This window comes from Perissodus microlepis, chromosome 8 (genome assembly GCF_051167445.1).
Source record: "Perissodus microlepis isolate ML-2025 ecotype Zambia chromosome 8, ASM5116744v1, whole genome shotgun sequence".
NCBI lineage: Eukaryota > Metazoa > Chordata > Actinopteri > Cichliformes > Cichlidae > Perissodus > Perissodus microlepis.
In genome coordinates this window covers 18581407-18599941 of record NC_140468.1, presented here as the reverse complement: position 1 = coordinate 18599941, position 18535 = coordinate 18581407, and the positions used below count along the sequence as shown (strand labels likewise).

Here is an 18535-nt window from a genome sequence, read left to right as displayed (position 1 = left end):
GAAAAAATAAATCTTAGATTTCGTGTACTCCTATGGTTAACACTGAATAAGTATTTACACAAGCTTGTCAAGTTAGCATTAAAGCACGTTAAAGTAATTTTCAGGACACAAAAACAGTGATAATGAGCCGGTACTTTATTTACATGCTGCAAAATGTGAGATGCCATTGCCACTGAATGATGACTGTCATGACCCAGGCTGTTGACAGAAGACAGGACACATGGCTTTATTGGTATGCCTAAATCCCTACATGCTTTAATTACTGGACTACCAAGCATTAAGTGGAAAATTCATCATTCAACATCTACTGACCTAGCGCACAAATAATCAGAGAGAATGAACAGATTCATTAAATTATCAGAATATGATTAAATCACTGAGCAAATAGAAAATGTATGATATAGTAAGAAAAAAGCTGTAAAATATTATAGTTTACAATAATTATTCACATTCAAAGGCTTTACATCTCAATACATACACAACATGGCCCCTGAACATGACTTCAATCCAAATATGATTCATATATTAGAATTTAAATAACACAGAATGAACTATAGGCTAAACAATAGCCATCAAATAACCTTATACAAGAATAAAAATACAAAAACTGTATCCTAATATCATTGCATTACTTGCTTCAGATTTTAATAATACATCATCTGTACATCACAGTTCTAGTCAGTTACAAGCCAGGTAGAGCTTCTACATACAATGTAACCGACTGCCATCGACTTGATTCAAACAATTTTTCTAACTAGAGGGGAAAACACTTCTCGTGCTTCCTCAACTTTATAGACAGATACAGCAATTTCATCGGTTATTTGGATGAGATAGATATTCTTTGACTGACATCCAACCACATCTGGCCCTGGGCCAGAGGGTCCCCAGTCACACACTGCACATACAGACTCAGCTGAAGGAAGAGGACCTTTGGAAAGACCGTAAGGTACTATGACAAAAAAATTAAAAGCATTATGATAATACATATTTCTAAAACAAGAGCACAAGTTAAATCAATCGCTTTAATTTCTATTGGGCCAAACATCAGAATGAAAAAAATTTAAAAAAAAAAAAAAAAATTAAAAATAGGCCAATGAGCCCAATGAGGCAGTTTTGCCATATTGTCCAGGGACAACAGCTTTACTGTGATTGCTTCTGAAAATGATAGTATGTGTATGCATCTCTGTTGATGATGGTGGTTTTCTGTTCAGCATGGGGTGGTCAGCACATAAGATTTTGTTTTGAATAGGGCATACTGAAGATGAGTGAACTATTCCACCAAATAAAAAAACCAAAGAAAAATAAAAAATTAAGAACTCACACCACAAAAGAAATAGCCAGTGAATGGTACAGAACAACCAAATCATTCAACAATAGTCTCTATGGTTTCCAATGCAGTCAAAAATACCCACCTTTACTCGAATAAACTTTATCTCCAGTGCCCTAGGAGAGAAGCGGACAAGGCTGAGCTACAAAAACTGGCCATGCAGGAAAGATAAGCAAGTTATGATTAGGAAGTACAAGCTAGTGGCATGTTTACCCACCCCCCTGTTAGCAAAACATCCTCGGCTATGGAAGGCTCATACTTATACAGAGACTGGTTCAGACCCACGTCTCACTGCAGACCGGCACTCTGCATTATTATATAGAGACCTTAACTGCAATAAGCAAAGTACCGAGAGACTAAAAAAACAACTCAAATACCGAGGGAAATATTTGGGTTCTGACAAAAATAGAGAGGATCTGAGTTTGGTAAACGTGTGAGACTGAACCATTTTACAGTATCTATAGAGTATATGCACTAAAAGTGGGGCTTGACTACAGCTTGCACATACAATGTAGGATTAGGATATGGTTTAATAAAGATATGAGAGGCGCTGGTTCACAAAAGCAAGATTTTGTGTCATCATCGAAGCAGGAAACCAGTCCTTGCGTTTGAGATAGTCGCAGCGGTACCCAAGCTTGTCACTCTACAAGACAAAGCTTGTCCTCCTCCCCCCCTTGCCCACCCCCGCAGAATGTACAAAAAGCAGATGTGCATGGTGGAAGTCTTATCATCCATACATGGAAAAATGCAATAGAAGCCTCACAGAGAGCACAAAGAACAAGCAAAGCAACCCTAAATCCAAAGTTGTATTTTTCCCATGGTTCTACTCAGGAAAACAAACAAGGTCTAGATGCCAGCGTCTCTAAGAGTTTGTTTACATTGCGGTGATGAAGGGCACTAAAGAGGGTGTTACTCTGCTCAGTGATTGGCCTCAGAGCTAAAGAGGAGTGGGCACAGGGTGAACCTGTGCTCCTATAGGCCAGGGTTTTGGTGCCTTTGATAGATCTTTCTCCACACTTCCTGGATCTTCTTACACCATCTGTCTGCATTCCCGCTGGGGTCCATCAAATAGTATGTCCGGTTAGGCTGCAAACATCATAGGAAAAACATTTACATATTTTTTTTATTATTTTATATAAAACTGAAGGAAAATATTAAGATCTGTCAAAAAGGCATCACAAATCAATAATTGTGTACCGTGTGAACAAAGAAGGTTTTGAAGTTCTTGGCCTCGGGGCGTAACTCTAAGGACCAAGGAATCTCCCCCTTCAGGACCCTGTTGACAGGATCCACGTAGTACAGGTGTGGTCCTTCAGTGAGAAGCAGCTGTCTCCGTCGGGCGAACAGACCCTGCAAAGGAATGCAAACATCTCATTGCTTCACCAACAGAGGGGGCTACGAGGCCAGTGACACTTTGCACAGTACAACAGGGAATTCCCCTTTACTTCCCATTTGACAGCAGTGAAAAGCAAAGGGAAGTGACTTCACTGATCAGTAGCCAACTCAAACTGGAAAACTCCACAGAGTCTAGCTGGCAGAATAGTGTAAAGTACTAAAAGGTGTCTTTTTTTAAATACTGAAACAATGCAATAAAGTAATATTAAGGATTCAAATATATGCTGTAGAATTCACACACCTTTCGTTTATCCACTGGGCCCATTTTCAGGATTAGGTTATTCTCCACAAACTGGTGCCTGTGTTGATACACAAAAACGCAAATGGTAACTACACAATTTTTTACTAATTGTTAATCCACATTTCTAAATCATTCACCAAAAATCTCTTACGGTTTCCAGTGCAGTGAAAAATATTTCCAGGATACAAGAAAGACATTGATTCAAAATTGGTTTTGATATACATCCAACAAAGAACAGCACATGGCACAGACATTTTAACAGGGATGGAGAAATGGAAGGGGTTTACCAGGGGTTTCCAGTGGTCTGTTTATCCAGCAATAACTGCTTCTCTTCTTCAGTGAACTGCAGGTCCAGCTCAAAGGAGTTGTTGTCCAGGTCGTGGATATACTGCTCAATGTTGCTGCTGGACCTCTGCGGCGGCGTTGACTCATGTGGCGACAGGGAGTGTGATGAGCTGGACGGGGCCACCTGCATGTTGCTGAACTGGCTCAGGAGGTCATCGTACTGAGAGTCATAAAGAGACAGTGTCTCGTTATGAAAGGTGCATTGATGTTATGCTGATAATTTATGACTTGTTTACGGTTTGGATGAATCTCTAAGCTTCAACAAGGTCTCAAACCTGATGCTCTCTTTGAATGAGCAAACAACAGACCAAAACAAACAAAAAAAAAAACAACATACCAAGACTGTTACCATAGTAAAGTAAAATATCTTACATTTCCATAGCAGTCCTCATCATCTTCAGACATTGCTGGCAGGTAGGGTGTGAGCTTGGGAGGTGTCTGTAGGTGAAGGTCACTCCAGGAGATGGTGTCAAAGAAGGGGTGCTGCTTCAGTGGTTCGTACCCTCCCATCTCTTCACAGCCAAGCCGCTTGGTTGGGTCCAATGACTGAAATTTAAATAAAACGTAAATAGCCAACTTCTAAACAGGTAACTGATTAACTTATTTCCAAATTATTACCAAAGGAGGTTGAAATGTGTTATTGTGATATGCAATGACATACCAAAAGCCGTTCAACAAGATCCTTAGCTTTGGGGAAGAATTTCTCTGGGAATTCATACTCCAGCTTTATTATTTTCTGGAATATCAGGTACTCATTTCTACAGCAATTAAAGAGAAAAGAAAAAGTGTAACAAGTGAACATTGGTGTGTTTGGTTCGGATTTTTTGCACTTGAAAAACAATTAAGAAAAATTGAGTTTTGTAAACACAGTAGTTCTTACCCAGCTCTGAATGGTGGTAAACCAGCCACCAGCTGATAGATAATACATCCCAAGGCCCACAGGTCAGAGCTAAAAATTAAAAAGTAAACAGTTATAAAATTGCAGGAATGATGCCCACCCTGAGCTGAAAAACCTAATAAAAATCTCATTACCTCTTGCAGGCTGATTTCTCTGTTAGTAGCTCTGGAGACACATACTGCGCTGTTCCAACAAACGAGTTTGCTCTCGCTGCCAAAAAACAAACAAACAAACAAAACAAAAGGGTAAAAAGACAAGTTCTCCTTTCTTAAACATGTTCTATGCAGCATGTATTAAATGCTTTTCTACTGTGCAAAAAGATTGTAATCTAACATAGGTGACAAGCTTGCAAGTTACTTCACCAGCTACAAAGATTGCATTGCTTTCAGCCATAATCAAACCACAGAACAAAGCTGATGTGTAACCGTCAACTGCTTTCTACAGTCAAAGCAAAAGCAGGGGCAGTTACCCAAGTTAGTTACAAGTCCGTTAGTAGCATGAACAAGTGAACTTTGTCAATATATTGGATTCACTTAGTGATAATAATAACAGCAGATTTCTGAAACTTATGCTCAGTCCCTTGAGGTCAGTTAAGACTATATTTATGCTGGTCATACTTTACCACAAGGAGCATAAAAAAAATCAGCACTGTGATTATACCTTGTTTACTGTCTGATGGTAACTGTTTTGCTGTTCCAAAATCTGTTATCTGAATGTGCATCTCTTCACTCAGAAGAATATTTTCTGGTTTCAGATCTCTGAAATTAAAACAATAAAAATTGTGAGCAAAAACAAACGCTTAGCAGCAAGTGAAATTTTTATAGCAAAACCTGCAAAAAGGACATAACAAAGGGTGTTGTCTTACCTGTGTATTATCCCCTTATTGTGTAGGTATTCTAGAGCACAAACTATTTCAGCTGAGTAGAATCTAGTGCAGGTCTCATCAAATGAACCAATTTTGCGAATGTATTTCAGGAGCTCGCCATTCTTAGCATAACTAAGACCAAAATCTAAGACAGACTGGTTAAGGAAAACTTCTTAAACAAAACAGTAAAACACGTGTTAGGAAATAGGCCTTGATAGACTGAATTTGTTAAAAGGATACACAGCTTCTCATCATCTTGAAATGTGAAGTAGAGTTTGACAAAGAACGGGTGATCAAGACTTGACATCAAATCCCTCTCTCGTTTCACATACTGGGTTTTGTTCTCCTTCACAATATGGCGTTTCTCTAAAATCTTAACTAAAGGAGAGAAAAGAGAATATTAGTAAACGTAAACCCAGCAACTTTTTCATTTTAGTCTAACTCAACTCATTATACGTTATTACTTACTTGCATATTCTTTCCCTGTTGCCTGCTCTCTTGCCAGGACAACCTTAGAATAAGAAACAACAGTGAGATGATATGGCATGTAACCAACCAGTCAGATGTTGAGGGAAAATAATAATAATATTTCCTTGGGCTTACTTGTCACTTCACCTAAAATGAACTCAGCATGACTCATCCAAGTACATGAATCAAAATAACGCTAGCATGTAGCAACATCTTCCTCGGCACATTTCAAAAGCTAAGTGGAATGTAAGTTACATACCGTTGAGAAGGAGCCCTCTCCCAGTATCTTGCCAAATTTAAAGTCCTCTGGCCTCTTTTTGCGTGGCTGAGAAGCCTGGACGGCTGGCTGTGTGCAGAGCTGTGGGGCCTGGCTGCTAGCAGATGCTCCTACAGCACAAGCCTGTGAGGCTGCGCCCTCCATGCTGGGGCAGTGGCTGCTGCTTGCGCCTGGGATTGCAAGTGGCGAGCAGGAGTCAGGGTGGTTTCTTACCATTGATGGATGCGAGCAGGAACAGATGACAACGCTGGGCTGAATGGGCACAACATCATACTGTAAGAAAAAGAGAAACCATAAAGAATGTGTTATTAAGCAGGGTGACACAGGCAAATAACAATTCACATGTGGAAAGGCTCTTTACTTGAGAAAGCTGAGGGACTGTATATCCATCTGAACTACTACTGGATTGAACATAACAGTGACGACAAAAATATCAGGATAAAATAGTAACAATTTAACATTTCAATAACGTAAAAATGAATGCATAAAGAAAATGTGTTTTGTTATTCAGCACTTTAAACTATCACTTAAATGAGAAATTTCAGGTTTTTCCATCAGTCCGTGATGGATTTAGTAATTGATGCGGTTATTAGTTGTCAAAATACAGATTAGATGACCCAAAGAGCACACGATAAAAGCAGCTAAACTTAATTACTGAAAAACATGAGCTTCCTAGAACATCACCGGCGCCAGTGACAAAGGTGAGTTGAGATGTTTACATAGATGAGACTAAAAGAAGTTACCCACCACAACCACAGTCAGCTCACTCTACTGACACCTGAAACTTCCCACTGGTGTAAACAACACTTTGAAGAATTTTCTTTCATATGCTTTGAAATCTCTGAACTTTCTCATTGCACTCCATCATGAAAATTAACTAAATTAATTAATTATTTTTTAATGATAGCTATATCTACATTGCTATGCAGTTCTTTATTAGCATGAAGGAACTCCATGTAGAATTTTGTTGTGCAACCTTGCGTTGTGTTATGATAATAATTAATCCTGACTCTTAAATCTCTTTCACAAAGTATACATATGACACATGAAGAGAAAGAAATGTACTCACATATTACACGAAGCACTTTACAGGCTGCTGGCTTAAAATTATTGTTGCTTATAGTTCTGTAAATTACAATAACCTAAACATACTACTACAAGTGAGACCACTTGTAGACCAAAGTCTAACAGTGATAAGAAGGAACTGCTTAAGGAGCCACTTCTGAGCCCGGTGGTCCCACCCACCTGTGTTCAGGCTGTAAAAACTATGTCAAAGTTAATTTTTCATGTGACAGTGATACTTGAGACATAAACTGCGCTGAACTCACACCATCTATGTGTACATAATCAAACTGACATGGCAGCTGAGGCACACCAACTGCCTGTTTAAAACTTAAAGATAGTGCTTCCTAAAAATTCCCGGTACCGGTGTCATTTATATATAAACACATTGAATTACCCGAACAATAAGTGTGTAGTTTATCTGGCAGTTCAGTTTACGTTTAATTAGTTCAGTTGGCCTAGCTTTTTCTCATTCAAAACCAAGGTGTGGCCATTATTTTAGCTGCCTATTCCGGCCTATTTCAGCTAGCCATATAACTACCTACTGAGTCACTGCTATTGGTCAGGCATGTAATGGTTGGAGGAAAACGCCGAATAACGTTTTCCTAACTCTGAGAAGTCGTGAAACAACCGCCCTGTGCGAACTTACCTTGCTAACAAGCTAATGTTAGCTCCTGCTGGCTTGTCAAATAATGCCGGCCATCGCTGACAGTGAGTTACAAACTTAACGCCAACAGTCAATTAGCTAACGTTAGCAAATCAGGCAACACAAGCAACTTCAAAACCGTGTGGCATTTTCAAGAAACGTCACTTAATCGTGTTCAAAGTTAGTTTCCTGCCGTTTATATGAAGATTTGAAAGTTGACACTCGAATAGCACAACGCTTTCCTTCAAAATATATGCTAACCAATGGAAGAACGCAATAAAGCTAATGCTAGCCTGCTAGCAAACGGGGATATCGAAAGCGCGAACCTGTTAAGCTATCAATAGCCAATAGTTACTGGTAGAGGAAAACGCTCATGTGTCCCCTGTAACTATTATCGTGTACTGGTAAACGTTTCAAAAGGCCCAAATAAGTCGAGAAAGTGTGACTCATGAATACTGTGTGAGATTTGACGATCCAAATTAACAAGGCAAACACTGGGTGTTGCGATAGCCAACATTAGCAAACTAGCAAGCTGGTAGTGAGTCGTAAGGCTAAGCGATCTCCTGCAGCTAGCACTGCTCTTCAAATGAAGGCCCGACGTAACTATTTATCCCCACAAAGCCTCTACACTGACCATTTTGAGCACCGGCTTCGAGCTGGTATTCACGGCAAAGTTGTAACACTTACCACCTGACTTGTAGCTCTTGCCATGAGAGTTTTCAGCGAGTATTTATTTGGAATAAAATAATTAGAGAAGCTCCAGTAATGGCTGCCTCTGCGCCTTCATTTTCGAGCTGTGACGTCGTTCCACAACAATGTTACCGCAGGACAGCAGAGGAGAGTCCCGCTGTGTCCGCCCCCTCGCCACATTAACAACCTACTGAACTTCATCTTACTGATAGGGCCGGAGTCAGACGGTAGCAGTTGTGGATATTCAAATACCGCAGTAGACGTGGCCTACAAACTCCCGTTTTAGACCAACTTTGAATATATGGCAGTAAGAAGGATCTACAGGTCTTTTTTTATTCAAGTGTAACTAAACTTAAGTGAAGAAGCACTCCTAAATACCCAAACTGACAAAAATGAGCAATATCCATAAAACGCTTTGTGTGAAACTGAAACTGTGGCAACCAAGTATATTCCAACAAACACAAGTTTAATCTAATAAATATTTTGTCAATAAACCAAGAATATAATGTGTAAATGTCAGTAATAATAATAATAATAATAATAATAATAAACACCCTTATTTTATTTCAATTTAGTTGACATGCATCAAAGTTCATTAATTTACATAGACATATAAGCAAAAAAAACAACATAACTACTCATATGTGCCAAAATATTTTTTGAGCATTTTAAAACAGTCGTGTATTAAAAAGAACCCAAGGTTGAAATATGATTTAGTGTAAAGTCTTTGATTCAATCCTCCTCTTCATCATGGTCATGTGAGCTCGTTCTTGTCTCATCATTGCTTTCCGTTTCTTCATCTTCTGCCTCATCTTCGTCATCTTTCTCTGTGGGGTCTGTGTCCTCACTGGAGTCATCTTCTACAGGTGCACTAAACACAAAAATGAACTCAGTAAACATAGGAAACAAATCGTTAAAGCCTATTTTAAGAGAATTCTTGCCATTTTTAAAATTATGCTGGTGATTTTTATGCCATATAAACATCACCACTAAGAGAACTAACTTATATAAAGTCAAATATAACCAAAGATTTCTTGGTACATTTATTCAATTATTGTAATAGATACGTGAATGCTAGATCAATACTTACCACTGACGTCTGTTGAGATTCATGCATTCTACTCCAGAGTTAACATCAAATGGATCTGTGAACAAAACAGATGTGTAGCTTTCATTACGAGGACAGTTAATTCAGCACTACAGGTCACTCAGCAACAAAAATACACATCCAGATTCTAGACATTTCCAGACAATCAGCCTGGATACTGACTTCCTAATCACAGCCAGATGTGTTCAGAGATGCAAGCAAAATCAAATGAGTCAAAATCCAATAAGGAAAGGAAAAAGAAACAACAAGGCAGCCTGATTACAAGGCAAGGAAACAATGCAAGGAACAGTTATATCAATGTCCACAGAATAATCAATCAGATAAACAGTTTATAATGACATTTATTTCCCCTTGGAATATTCATTACTAAGTGTCTTTAAAGTCTTAAGAATAATACGAGTTTTATATCTTATAAACAAATATGAGAACACTGGTTTCCCGGTGACAATTTAGCAAATGTGAGTCACAACAAGAAACTATAAAAATTATTCTAATTATTCATTAGCAATTACTCAGATTCAGCCATTTCCAAAGTGAACCTTTCCAAAATAAAAATACATTTGAATCAAACAGTTGATTATGACCAACAATACTGTGCAAAAATCCCTCATTTCTTAATATTTGCTTCCAAAGTGGTTTCAAGCAATAGTTCTCCAGGCTCTCTGAACCTCTTTCAAAGTTTGTCTTTGGATAGTGGCTGCTTTTTCACTCATTTTCAATCCAGTCCAATACCTGACCACCAAGCCACTTAACACAGACTCGTGAATTAATCAAACACAAAAAGGGACCCAACTCAAGAGATGTTTCTACACTGCAGAAAATTAAGCCAAGAACCAACTTTAATTTGTATCTTTAGGCACTTTCTTGTTACAAAAACACATCATTTGTTCTCATTTATTTTGGTGAATTTATGAAAATTCCAAAGATAACAGCTTAACAAGCATGAAATAGAATTTTTACACCAACAAGGTGATTCCAAAAGAGCTTTTAGCTAAAACCTTGGCACATCTCGAAATGGTCTGCATATGTCCTTAAAGAATTTGAAGAAACTAGACAAATGGAAGACAAGAGAAAGTGGCAGGCCTAAAAATACTACCTACAGTAAACAGAAACAACTGGAAGTCATGTTTTAAAGAAAGATCCATCTACTGCCTCATCAGCAATGCTGTCAGATGAATGGAATCCATGTCAAAAATCCATTCTTAAAGAAGGGAAACAAGAAGTACTGGACTGAAAAAAATGGAGTATTAAAATCTTTTACATTTTTGATTCAAATCATCATCAATATATACAGAGAAGTTCAGGAGAGAAGTGCTGGGAAAATATATCTTGCCAAAATTTACACACTTAAGAATGTACATTCAAATTTTCATCCACTATCTGGTGATACCACCATGTGGAAAGCATCTAACTGGCAACGCCTTCAATTTTTCAGCAAACACACTGCCAATGCAGTAATAGCATAACTGGATAGAAAAACAGACAGTTGAACACTATCAGTCATGGATTGGCCTCCCCAGAGCCTGGGCCTCAACATTACTGAAGCAGTGTGGGATCTTCTTGACAGAGAACAGAACCAAAGGCAGCCAACATCCAAGAATGAATGACCTTCAAGAACCCTGGAGAACCATTTATGAAGACTACTTAAAGAAAAGGACCAGAAATCTAGTCAGAAATAGTTCAGGCTGTGTTGATGAATAAATGTGGTCACATCAAATATTCACTTTCAACCTCATTAGAATAGTATTAGCCTTATACGCTATATTTCTATATTTGTTTGCATGTGTCTGAATATATCACTGCACCTACTTTGAATTTTCTACGCAAAATATGAAACACTTAGGAGTGGCTCAAGATTTTTGCACTCAGGAGGTCCTTCAAGAACTAATTACCTTCTAAGTCCTTTTTTTCTAGTTTGTATTTGTTATTAGGAAATCTAAAGTGATGCAACAGCTAGCCACTTCAACAGAACTTCCTGCTTTAGTCTTATTTTCTTGTTTCAGCCTCTTTGTTTTCTTTCTTTTCTGCTTTGCTGCTGTGTGATTTCTGCGTTCCGTTTTAGTGTTTTAGGGTTAACACGGCTAATGTTTTACCAGTAACCCCAAAAGACAATCAAAGTTTCTTTGCCAGAAAAAAATCCCTACTTTGTAGTAGGAGCTAATGCAAACACTGATGATCCATGCCCACTTTTAACTGCACTACAGCACTCATTTTGCACTAAATTGTTTACATATTTTTTCCAAATTGTTATATTGTTATTTATTGTTATATTGTTGCTATCGCAACACCCAGTGTTTGCCTTGTTATTGTATGTTTCATATGCTATACGTTTTTTTTTTCTTGTTCTTGCAACAGTTACAAAGATACAAAAATGCGACTAAAACTTAACAGTTACTAAAACTGGAAACTGTCATCTGAAAGCTCTTAAAGTCCAATAAATGTGATTTATTTAAGAGCCACTACTTGTACATGAAGCCAAACTACAGCTAAAATAAGAAAGAGGTTGAACCAAAACACAGTGACCCTCTACCTCCACTGCTACACAAACCCAGACACTGCGTAGAACCCCAGGTTATTTACCAAACTCCTCCTCTTCCTCTGGTTTAGAAGTGAGAAACTCTTTCTCTACACCAAGGAGCTCTTCTTCCGACTGACAAGCAGCGTAGCGGCCAAGCAGGACTTTATTGAGCTCCAGAAACGTTGTCCCCCATTTAAATTTTTTCAATAAGAGCAATGCCAGTTCCTCAAAACCTGCAATATCAGAAACAATATGTCACAGTTTAACTGCCATAACCAAAACAAGACACAAAAAGCAGTTGCTGTGGTATTCCTGAATAACTAAACCTAAACCCTTACCTACGATGCAGAACGTGGCAGCAAAAGCTTCAACGCAGGACAACTTGCAAGGCTTGCCATAATTTACAGGGTTCGCAGCTACGAGGTACGGCAGTAACCTGGGATGACTTCCAACCATCTTATTGAAGGGTGTCTCCTCCAGTTTGGCCCAGGAGCAATCAATCACTGCGAGCCCATTGTTGGCCACAATCTCTCTGTGCAGACAAAACATGGAGAAAAAAAAATCGCTTTGGATTGGATCACAACAGTGACACAAATTATATAATTTATTTAATTTTCACAACCAACAAAACACTTTGATATAGTAACATTTGTTTTAATATAACAATGCATTGGAATGTCTCAAGTTTTTAATATGACTGATCTTTAAGATCAAGCTCTACATGGGGTAAATAATCAAGTAATAAATCTAAAAGGAGGGCCTTTACACTCAGGGGACACTTTATTAAGTACACTTTGCTAGTCCTGGGTTGTACCCCTTTTGCCTTCCTAACTAGCTTAATTCTTCATGGAATAGATTCAACAAGGAGTTTGAAACCTTGTTCCTCAGAGATTTTGGTCCATATCGACATGACAGAATATAACAGTTGTTGTAGATATACATCCATGATTCAAAACTTCTGGATTGAGATCTGGCAATTGAAGCTGTCATTTTACTACAGTCAAGAAACCAGGCTGAGATGATGGAAGCAGCTACCATGAGATGGGTACACTGTGGTCATAAAGGGATGGACATCATCAGAAACAAAACTCAAGTAGTCTGTGGTGCTAAAACACTACTCGGTTGGTACTCTAGGGTCCAAAGTGTGCCGACAAAATATTTCCACACATTTACACCACCAGCAGCAGCTGGACTTGCTGATACAAGGCAGGATGGATCCATGCTTTTGTGTTGTTTACCATCCAAATGTGTCAGCAGAAATCGAGACTCATCAGAGCAGGCAACATTTTTCCAAAAACTTTTGTTCAGTTTTGATGAACCTGTGTGAATTGTTGCCTCAGTTTCCTGTTCTTAGCTGACCCAGTGTGGTCTTCTGCTGCCGTATCTAATTTACTTCAAGAGTCCACATTGTACTTTAATAGATGTTCTTCTGTATTTCATGGTCCTAACGCGTGTTTATTTCACCTAATGTTGTTACTCTGAACACTGGCATAAAAAAAAAACATTTTCACCCTGAGAACATGTGTTAATGAGTAACTAAACAGGTGTGCATCAAAATGTGTATATAAATAGTTATATGAGGTGGTCTATGGCTACAGATTCTTTGATTTCATTGGCTGAAGTACAGAGGAAACAGCTGAACAAACCTGTCTGCTGGCGTCACATACTTCGTGCCCATTGGACTCAGTATGAGCCCGTTGAATCTCTGATTGAGTCTCAGGTTGCGTACAAAGCCCTTCCTCACCAACTTTCTGCCAGTACAACGTTTGGGATCGCAGTGACCCAACTCCCACATGGCAAGTGGGCAAGGAAGCTTCACCTGAGGGGCCTCTGCTCCCTCCTCCCTGTGAAGACTTGCTGAGGAGAGAAAGTTCACAATCTCAGATTTCTCAAGTGTTTACACCATATCACTCCTGAGCAATGGGCACTTTTTCCTAGTGTAAACAGCATTTCATGATGCTGACGCTATTGTAAATAGCATGCCTTACAGCCAACATGTTAAACAATTTTGCATTAGAGATAATCAATACACTACCTTCCAAAGCAGTGTGCATTTCTTCCGTAAAGGCCTCTAAAGATTTCCCTTTCATTTTGTGACGTTTGTCTTTGCCCTTGTTGTCAGGACGGACAAACTTTCCCTGCTTTTTTCGTCCCATGCTGCTAGTTAACTGTCACTGTCAGACTGTCACTGCAATGAACTGACCAAGAAGTATGACTTAAGCTATCTGGCTATCCTGCTGACAACAGTTTCGTCTTACAAAGAGAACTGCCCAAAAAAGAGAAGCAAAAACTTCTTATTTGCAATAGGAATTAGACATAAGCAACTTTCAAGACTTTATCACAAACTAGTAGTAGTCTCCTTTCATCCGGCACCACTTTCATATGAAGTATAACCTAGCTTGATTGGCTTCGTATCGTGGTAAGCACGTCGCAGTCGCATATGAAAAACACGCATGCTCACGGCTTATTTTGATCACGTGGCGTGTCACCTGACCGGAACGAGCAAAAGAGGAAATGTAGACAGAAAAGTAACACTTTAACGCCTTCATAACGTAAATAATAATGCGTTGTTTCAGTTACCGAGTAGCTCATTTAATAAGTTTGTGTTTTGTCTGCGTGTATCTGTTCAGTAAGTACAGCTTTACTGCGCAGCTTCATTCAGAGATTTTAATCTAAACAGAGCTCGTGTGTCTGATCTCGGCTTGTTTTTAATGCAGTTAACTATGGATCCGCCGGTAAAATGAAGATAGTCGAAGAGCCAAACACATTTGGGTACGTGAAGCAAAATAAGTTCACATTGTGCAGTTTTGTTGACTTTGACCTGCTGCTAATGGATCTACTTTGTGTCCAGGCTGAACAACCCTTTTGTGGCTCAGGGCAGCAGACTGCAACCTAAAGTGACCCCAGCTCCAGTATCTGGTAAAACAAACTCATCATTTAAATATTTAAACCGGGGGTGTCAGACATAAAGAGGAAAGGAGGCGTCGATTTCTGACTTATAAGTGTATTTCATGAGTTTTCCTCCATTCATACCATAGCAAAACCTTTGTCTTATAGTTGTAGTACACTCAAGGCGATGAACTACCAGAACTTTTTTCTGGCATTTCTGACATTTATTTCTCACAATTTAAGCCCAAAGAGTCACGCTGACAGATTTCTTTTGTTTGCTACAGCAGCATTTCTTTATCTTTGCACTTCTTTTTTCTTATATTGTGACATTTTAGGGATTAAATGTTTTGTTAGATTTCTTTACACTGACAAAAGGGGGAGTTTCACTGTTTCAGCCCACTTAATCCCTGATTTAAAGCCTCAATTCATTAAATTATATGTAAAATGTTCTAAATGTTGACTAAAGGGTCCTTTAGATTTTCTGTCTCATCATATGAGCAATGATTTCCTCCTTAAGGCCCAGTGCACCTTCATCAGCTTGCTGGAAAGTGCTTCAGTCTCACGGAATCGACGTATGTATTTAACCTATCATACAGTAGTATATTCCACCATCTCTCCACAGTGCAGACCATTAGATTATTACATGTTGGATCTGAGCGTCTGGAAAATACAAAACAAACAATAGTATGTTGTCCTCACTTTGCAGGTACAAATATGAATTCTGTCCATTTCACAACGTCACTCAGCATGAGCAAACATTTAGGTGGAATGCCTACAGTGGGATCTTGGGGTAAGAAGCTCCAGAAACAAAACACAAACCAGATGTAAATGTGTGAAGCAAGCTGTTGGCTTCTTGTGGGAGTCAGGTTTGTGTTTGGTCCCTGCAGGATCTGGCAAGAGTGGGAAATGGCAAACAACACTTTCACCGGCATGTGGATGAGAGACGGCGACACTTGTGGAAACAGAAACAGAGAAACAAAGGTATCTAAACCTTTAAAATCCTCCTGGTAATCCACTGACAAGATTTTGTGCCCCGTCTTGAATATGAGGCCAACACTTTGCAATGCTAATTATTGCTTGAATGTATTGTGCATGTAAACATAACAACTAGTGCCAAACCGAGTCAAAGACAACTGGCAAATCATCCCATCATAAAGTTATGCTTTTCCTTGTTTTCTGCCATATACTCACTTGATGTTCAGACCTGCCTTTTATGGGGGTCAATCAATTGGAACAAAAGTGGCTTAGAGTGAGTGGGGGAAGGGAGCTGTTTCAGTCAGTGGAGATCTCGACTAGAGTCTAAGAATAAATATGTGGAACTGGGAATTACTTTCTTACTCAGCAACATGAATAAGAAATTGTGTTTTCTTTCTTTCTTGTCGTGGATCTGCAGGTGATTCTGGTCTGCAGCACAAGAAGCAAGCTCGCTCAAGTCTCAGAGCCCAGTACCTGTGTGTACTCGCTAACCTTTGAGACCCCCCTTGTTTGCCATCCACATTCTCTTTTAGGTAAGTTAAGCAGGACTTACTTTCATGCCAATGGGGATAGGGTTACTTATAAATTCTGTGCTCTTTTAAAGTGTATCCAACTCTGAAAGAGGAGCTACAGAAGGAATGGGATGAAGCGGAGCAGGCTCGCTATGAAGGACTTATAACTGAACAGGTGAGGGCCAGTTTGGTAGGTAAACAAATACTGCAGTATGACTTGCTTCCTCTATGCTTTTCATCTATGTCAGTTTATGCCACCTGTGAGATGATGAAATGTAGATGAAGAAAATATAGTGGATATAAACGATAGACTTAGTGAAGCTAAAATTCAAGCGCTTTAAAGCTGCATTCTTTTTAATGGCCACCAGGGGGCAAGTCACCTGTTTGCAAAAAGACGTCCAGTTGTACAGACGTCTAGGAGAAAATAAGTCTACTGCTCACTTCATTTACATTATCAGTAAACACCTTCCAGATTAGTTCATCTTCTCAGCTCCTTAACACATACTGTACTCAAATTTTGTTGAGTACAGTATGTGTTAGCATGTCTATTAGAGTGAAAAATGAGCATTAAACAGCATACTTGTGATTCACAAGTGCACCCATATTATCATGCAGCGTCCTTCAGTTTCCTCATTCATCACATGAGTTTTCAAAACGTCAAAAATATGACAACACCGAAAACGGTCTGTTTACAGCTTTGTGTCCATCTTTTATGTACAGTTATTGTAACTGAAAATCAGACACCTCTGATTGAGCTCTGTTATGGTACACACATTTCAAGGTGTCCTTTGTTATGTACATTTTAATTATTCGTGGAATGGTTATGTTTACATTTTGTACATGTGCTCCAGGGATACAACAATCTCTTAAAGGATATTTTTGAGGACGCCGGACTGCTGAAGAGTCAGAAAGTAAAAGTCAAGGTTCAAGAGGCAGCAGCTGATTCAGAAAGGCAAAACTCTTTAGAGAAATGTAAAGCGGTGTGTAACCTTTCAAAGTAGTATCTCTTCTAACATTACAACAAAATCACAATACAAGCTCAATAGTGTTTTTTTGTTTTTTTGTATATTTTTTTACAGGATTACCAAAAACTGAGAGAAGAGACTGAGAGATTGCGAGCTCTTCTTACTCAACATAACATTCCTTTTACTTCTGAGACAAGTAAGTGAAGTCAGTCTTCACTCATTTAAGTCTCGTACAGTTTATATGAATGATTTTTTTCCCCCTATATGTGACAGATGACGCAAAAGGTACAGTGAGCGTGACGGTTAAGGATCAACACTTAAGAGGAGACAACGGACTCATTGATGTTCAGTGAACATTACCTGGAGCAAAAACAAGCCAAAGCACCTGAGCGGAGTTTGTTGATCAGCATCAGAGAGACACATAAAGTAACCGGACAACACTGGTAGTGCTCAGGCTGTTGGTACTGCAGAATAAAATTTTGCAAGCGTAGCTGAGAGTGGGTAATTTTTTTTAAATTTATTTTTTTGTCGAGGATTCATCACTGAGCTCTCCAAGACTATGAAAAGACACCATCGTGCATGAGAAATAAAATGAGCTTTGAAAATGTTTACAGCTGTCTCATCTTAAGTTTCAATTCATTTAGTTTGTTTTTTGTTGTTGTTGCAGAACGACTTGGTGTAGACTTGCACCACATTTCTCTTTTCTCTACATTTTCAAGTATTGACAAGTGGATGTCTTATTATTAACTTATTTTCAGTCCAGTTTTGTTTGTCTGTTAAGCCTAAAACAATAAATCGACAGCAGAACGTCATGTCCGTAAGACATGAGGGGAAAATATCCAGCCAACCTGACATAGAATCTGAGAAGCACCTACTGTTCACTGAAGCCTCAACAGAAATGGACAAAGGTAGAAGGGTGGCTGTCAGACAGCTACTCTTCAAAAAGCCAGTCTGGAGAACTATTCCTGAACACTACTTGAAGAAATGACAAGAAAGCAGACTTAAAGAGTTCAGACTGAGTTGAAGAGTAAAGGTAGTCACACAAAATATTGATTTTCAAGCTCAGACTCTGTTTTTGCCTTTTACTCTGCATTTCCATGTTTGCATATTTCAATATCCTGACAAGATATAATAAAATGAGGAGTCAATTTTTTTGTTCATACATACGCAAGTAACCGAAAAACATCGTCCATATATACAAAGTGGCTGAAAAGCATTTGTCTTTGTGCTGTATTTGGGTGCATTTGTATAGGAAATGAAGTCATCACAGCTAGGCTAGATATTGACTTTGTTTCCTTCCTCTGTGTTTGTGTCCTATATTAAGACTCAAACACATGTTCCTGTCATACTGCAC

The 18535-nt window shown here is 38.8% G+C and overlaps 3 protein-coding genes across 3 annotated transcripts; 1 reads left to right on the top strand and 2 right to left on the bottom strand.

Annotated features, from left to right (window-relative positions):
• Positions 1 to 117: 117 nt before the first annotated feature.
• On the bottom strand, positions 118 to 8360 carry pdpk1b (3-phosphoinositide dependent protein kinase 1b). Its single transcript, XM_084937953.1, has 14 exons — positions 8212 to 8360; positions 5799 to 6089; positions 5540 to 5582; positions 5312 to 5449; positions 5072 to 5216; positions 4867 to 4964; positions 4341 to 4416; positions 4189 to 4257; positions 3970 to 4066; positions 3681 to 3854; positions 3251 to 3468; positions 2964 to 3021; positions 2525 to 2677; positions 118 to 2413 (listed from the first exon to the last, which is right to left on the bottom strand). Exons 1-14 carry the CDS (start codon positions 8233 to 8235, stop codon positions 2300 to 2302), a joined length of 1698 nt encoding a protein of 565 aa, XP_084794079.1. The 5' UTR covers positions 8236 to 8360; the 3' UTR covers positions 118 to 2299.
• A 395-nt stretch (positions 8361 to 8755) lies between these two features.
• On the bottom strand, positions 8756 to 14293 carry tsr3 (TSR3 ribosome maturation factor). The gene is made up of 6 exons (XM_084937958.1): positions 13876 to 14293; positions 13487 to 13697; positions 12179 to 12372; positions 11903 to 12073; positions 9305 to 9359; positions 8756 to 9085 (listed from the first exon to the last, which is right to left on the bottom strand). The coding sequence occupies exons 1-6, from the start codon at positions 13994 to 13996 to the stop codon at positions 8947 to 8949; spliced, it is 891 nt and encodes a 296-aa protein (XP_084794084.1). The 5' UTR covers positions 13997 to 14293; the 3' UTR covers positions 8756 to 8946.
• A 15-nt stretch (positions 14294 to 14308) lies between these two features.
• gnptg (N-acetylglucosamine-1-phosphate transferase subunit gamma) lies at positions 14309 to 17792 on the top strand. Its single transcript, XM_084937957.1, has 11 exons — positions 14309 to 14469; positions 14558 to 14612; positions 14692 to 14759; positions 15247 to 15301; positions 15436 to 15519; positions 15617 to 15710; positions 16123 to 16237; positions 16309 to 16391; positions 17068 to 17196; positions 17296 to 17377; positions 17455 to 17792. The coding sequence occupies exons 1-11, from the start codon at positions 14403 to 14405 to the stop codon at positions 17532 to 17534; spliced, it is 912 nt and encodes a 303-aa protein (XP_084794083.1). The 5' UTR covers positions 14309 to 14402; the 3' UTR covers positions 17535 to 17792.
• Positions 17793 to 18535: the final 743 nt, after the last annotated feature.

Coding starts and splice junctions, on each gene's coding strand:
- pdpk1b (XM_084937953.1), bottom strand. CDS start 8,235: ATGGCAAGAGCTACAAGTCAGGTG. Junction 6,090..8,211: donor CAAGAGCTACAAGTCAGGTG/GTAAGTGTTACA, acceptor TTTTTCTTACAG/TATGATGTTGTGCCCATTCA. Junction 4,067..4,188: donor TTACCACCATTCAGAGCTGG/GTAAGAACTACT, acceptor TAATTGCTGTAG/AAATGAGTACCTGATATTCC.
- tsr3 (XM_084937958.1), bottom strand. CDS start 13,996: ATGGGACGAAAAAAGCAGGGAAAGTTTGTCCGTCCTGACAACAAGGGC. Junction 13,698..13,875: donor AATGCACACTGCTTTGGAAG/GTAGTGTATTGA, acceptor TTCTCTCCTCAG/CAAGTCTTCACAGGGAGGAG. Junction 12,373..13,486: donor TATGTGACGCCAGCAGACAG/GTTTGTTCAGCT, acceptor TTGTCTGCACAG/AGAGATTGTGGCCAACAATG.
- gnptg (XM_084937957.1), top strand. CDS start 14,403: ATGCGTTGTTTCAGTTACCGAGTAGCTCATTTAATAAGTTTGTGTTTT. Junction 15,302..15,435: donor TTCAGTCTCACGGAATCGAC/GTATGTATTTAA, acceptor CTCACTTTGCAG/GTACAAATATGAATTCTGTC. Junction 15,520..15,616: donor GCCTACAGTGGGATCTTGGG/GTAAGAAGCTCC, acceptor TGGTCCCTGCAG/GATCTGGCAAGAGTGGGAAA.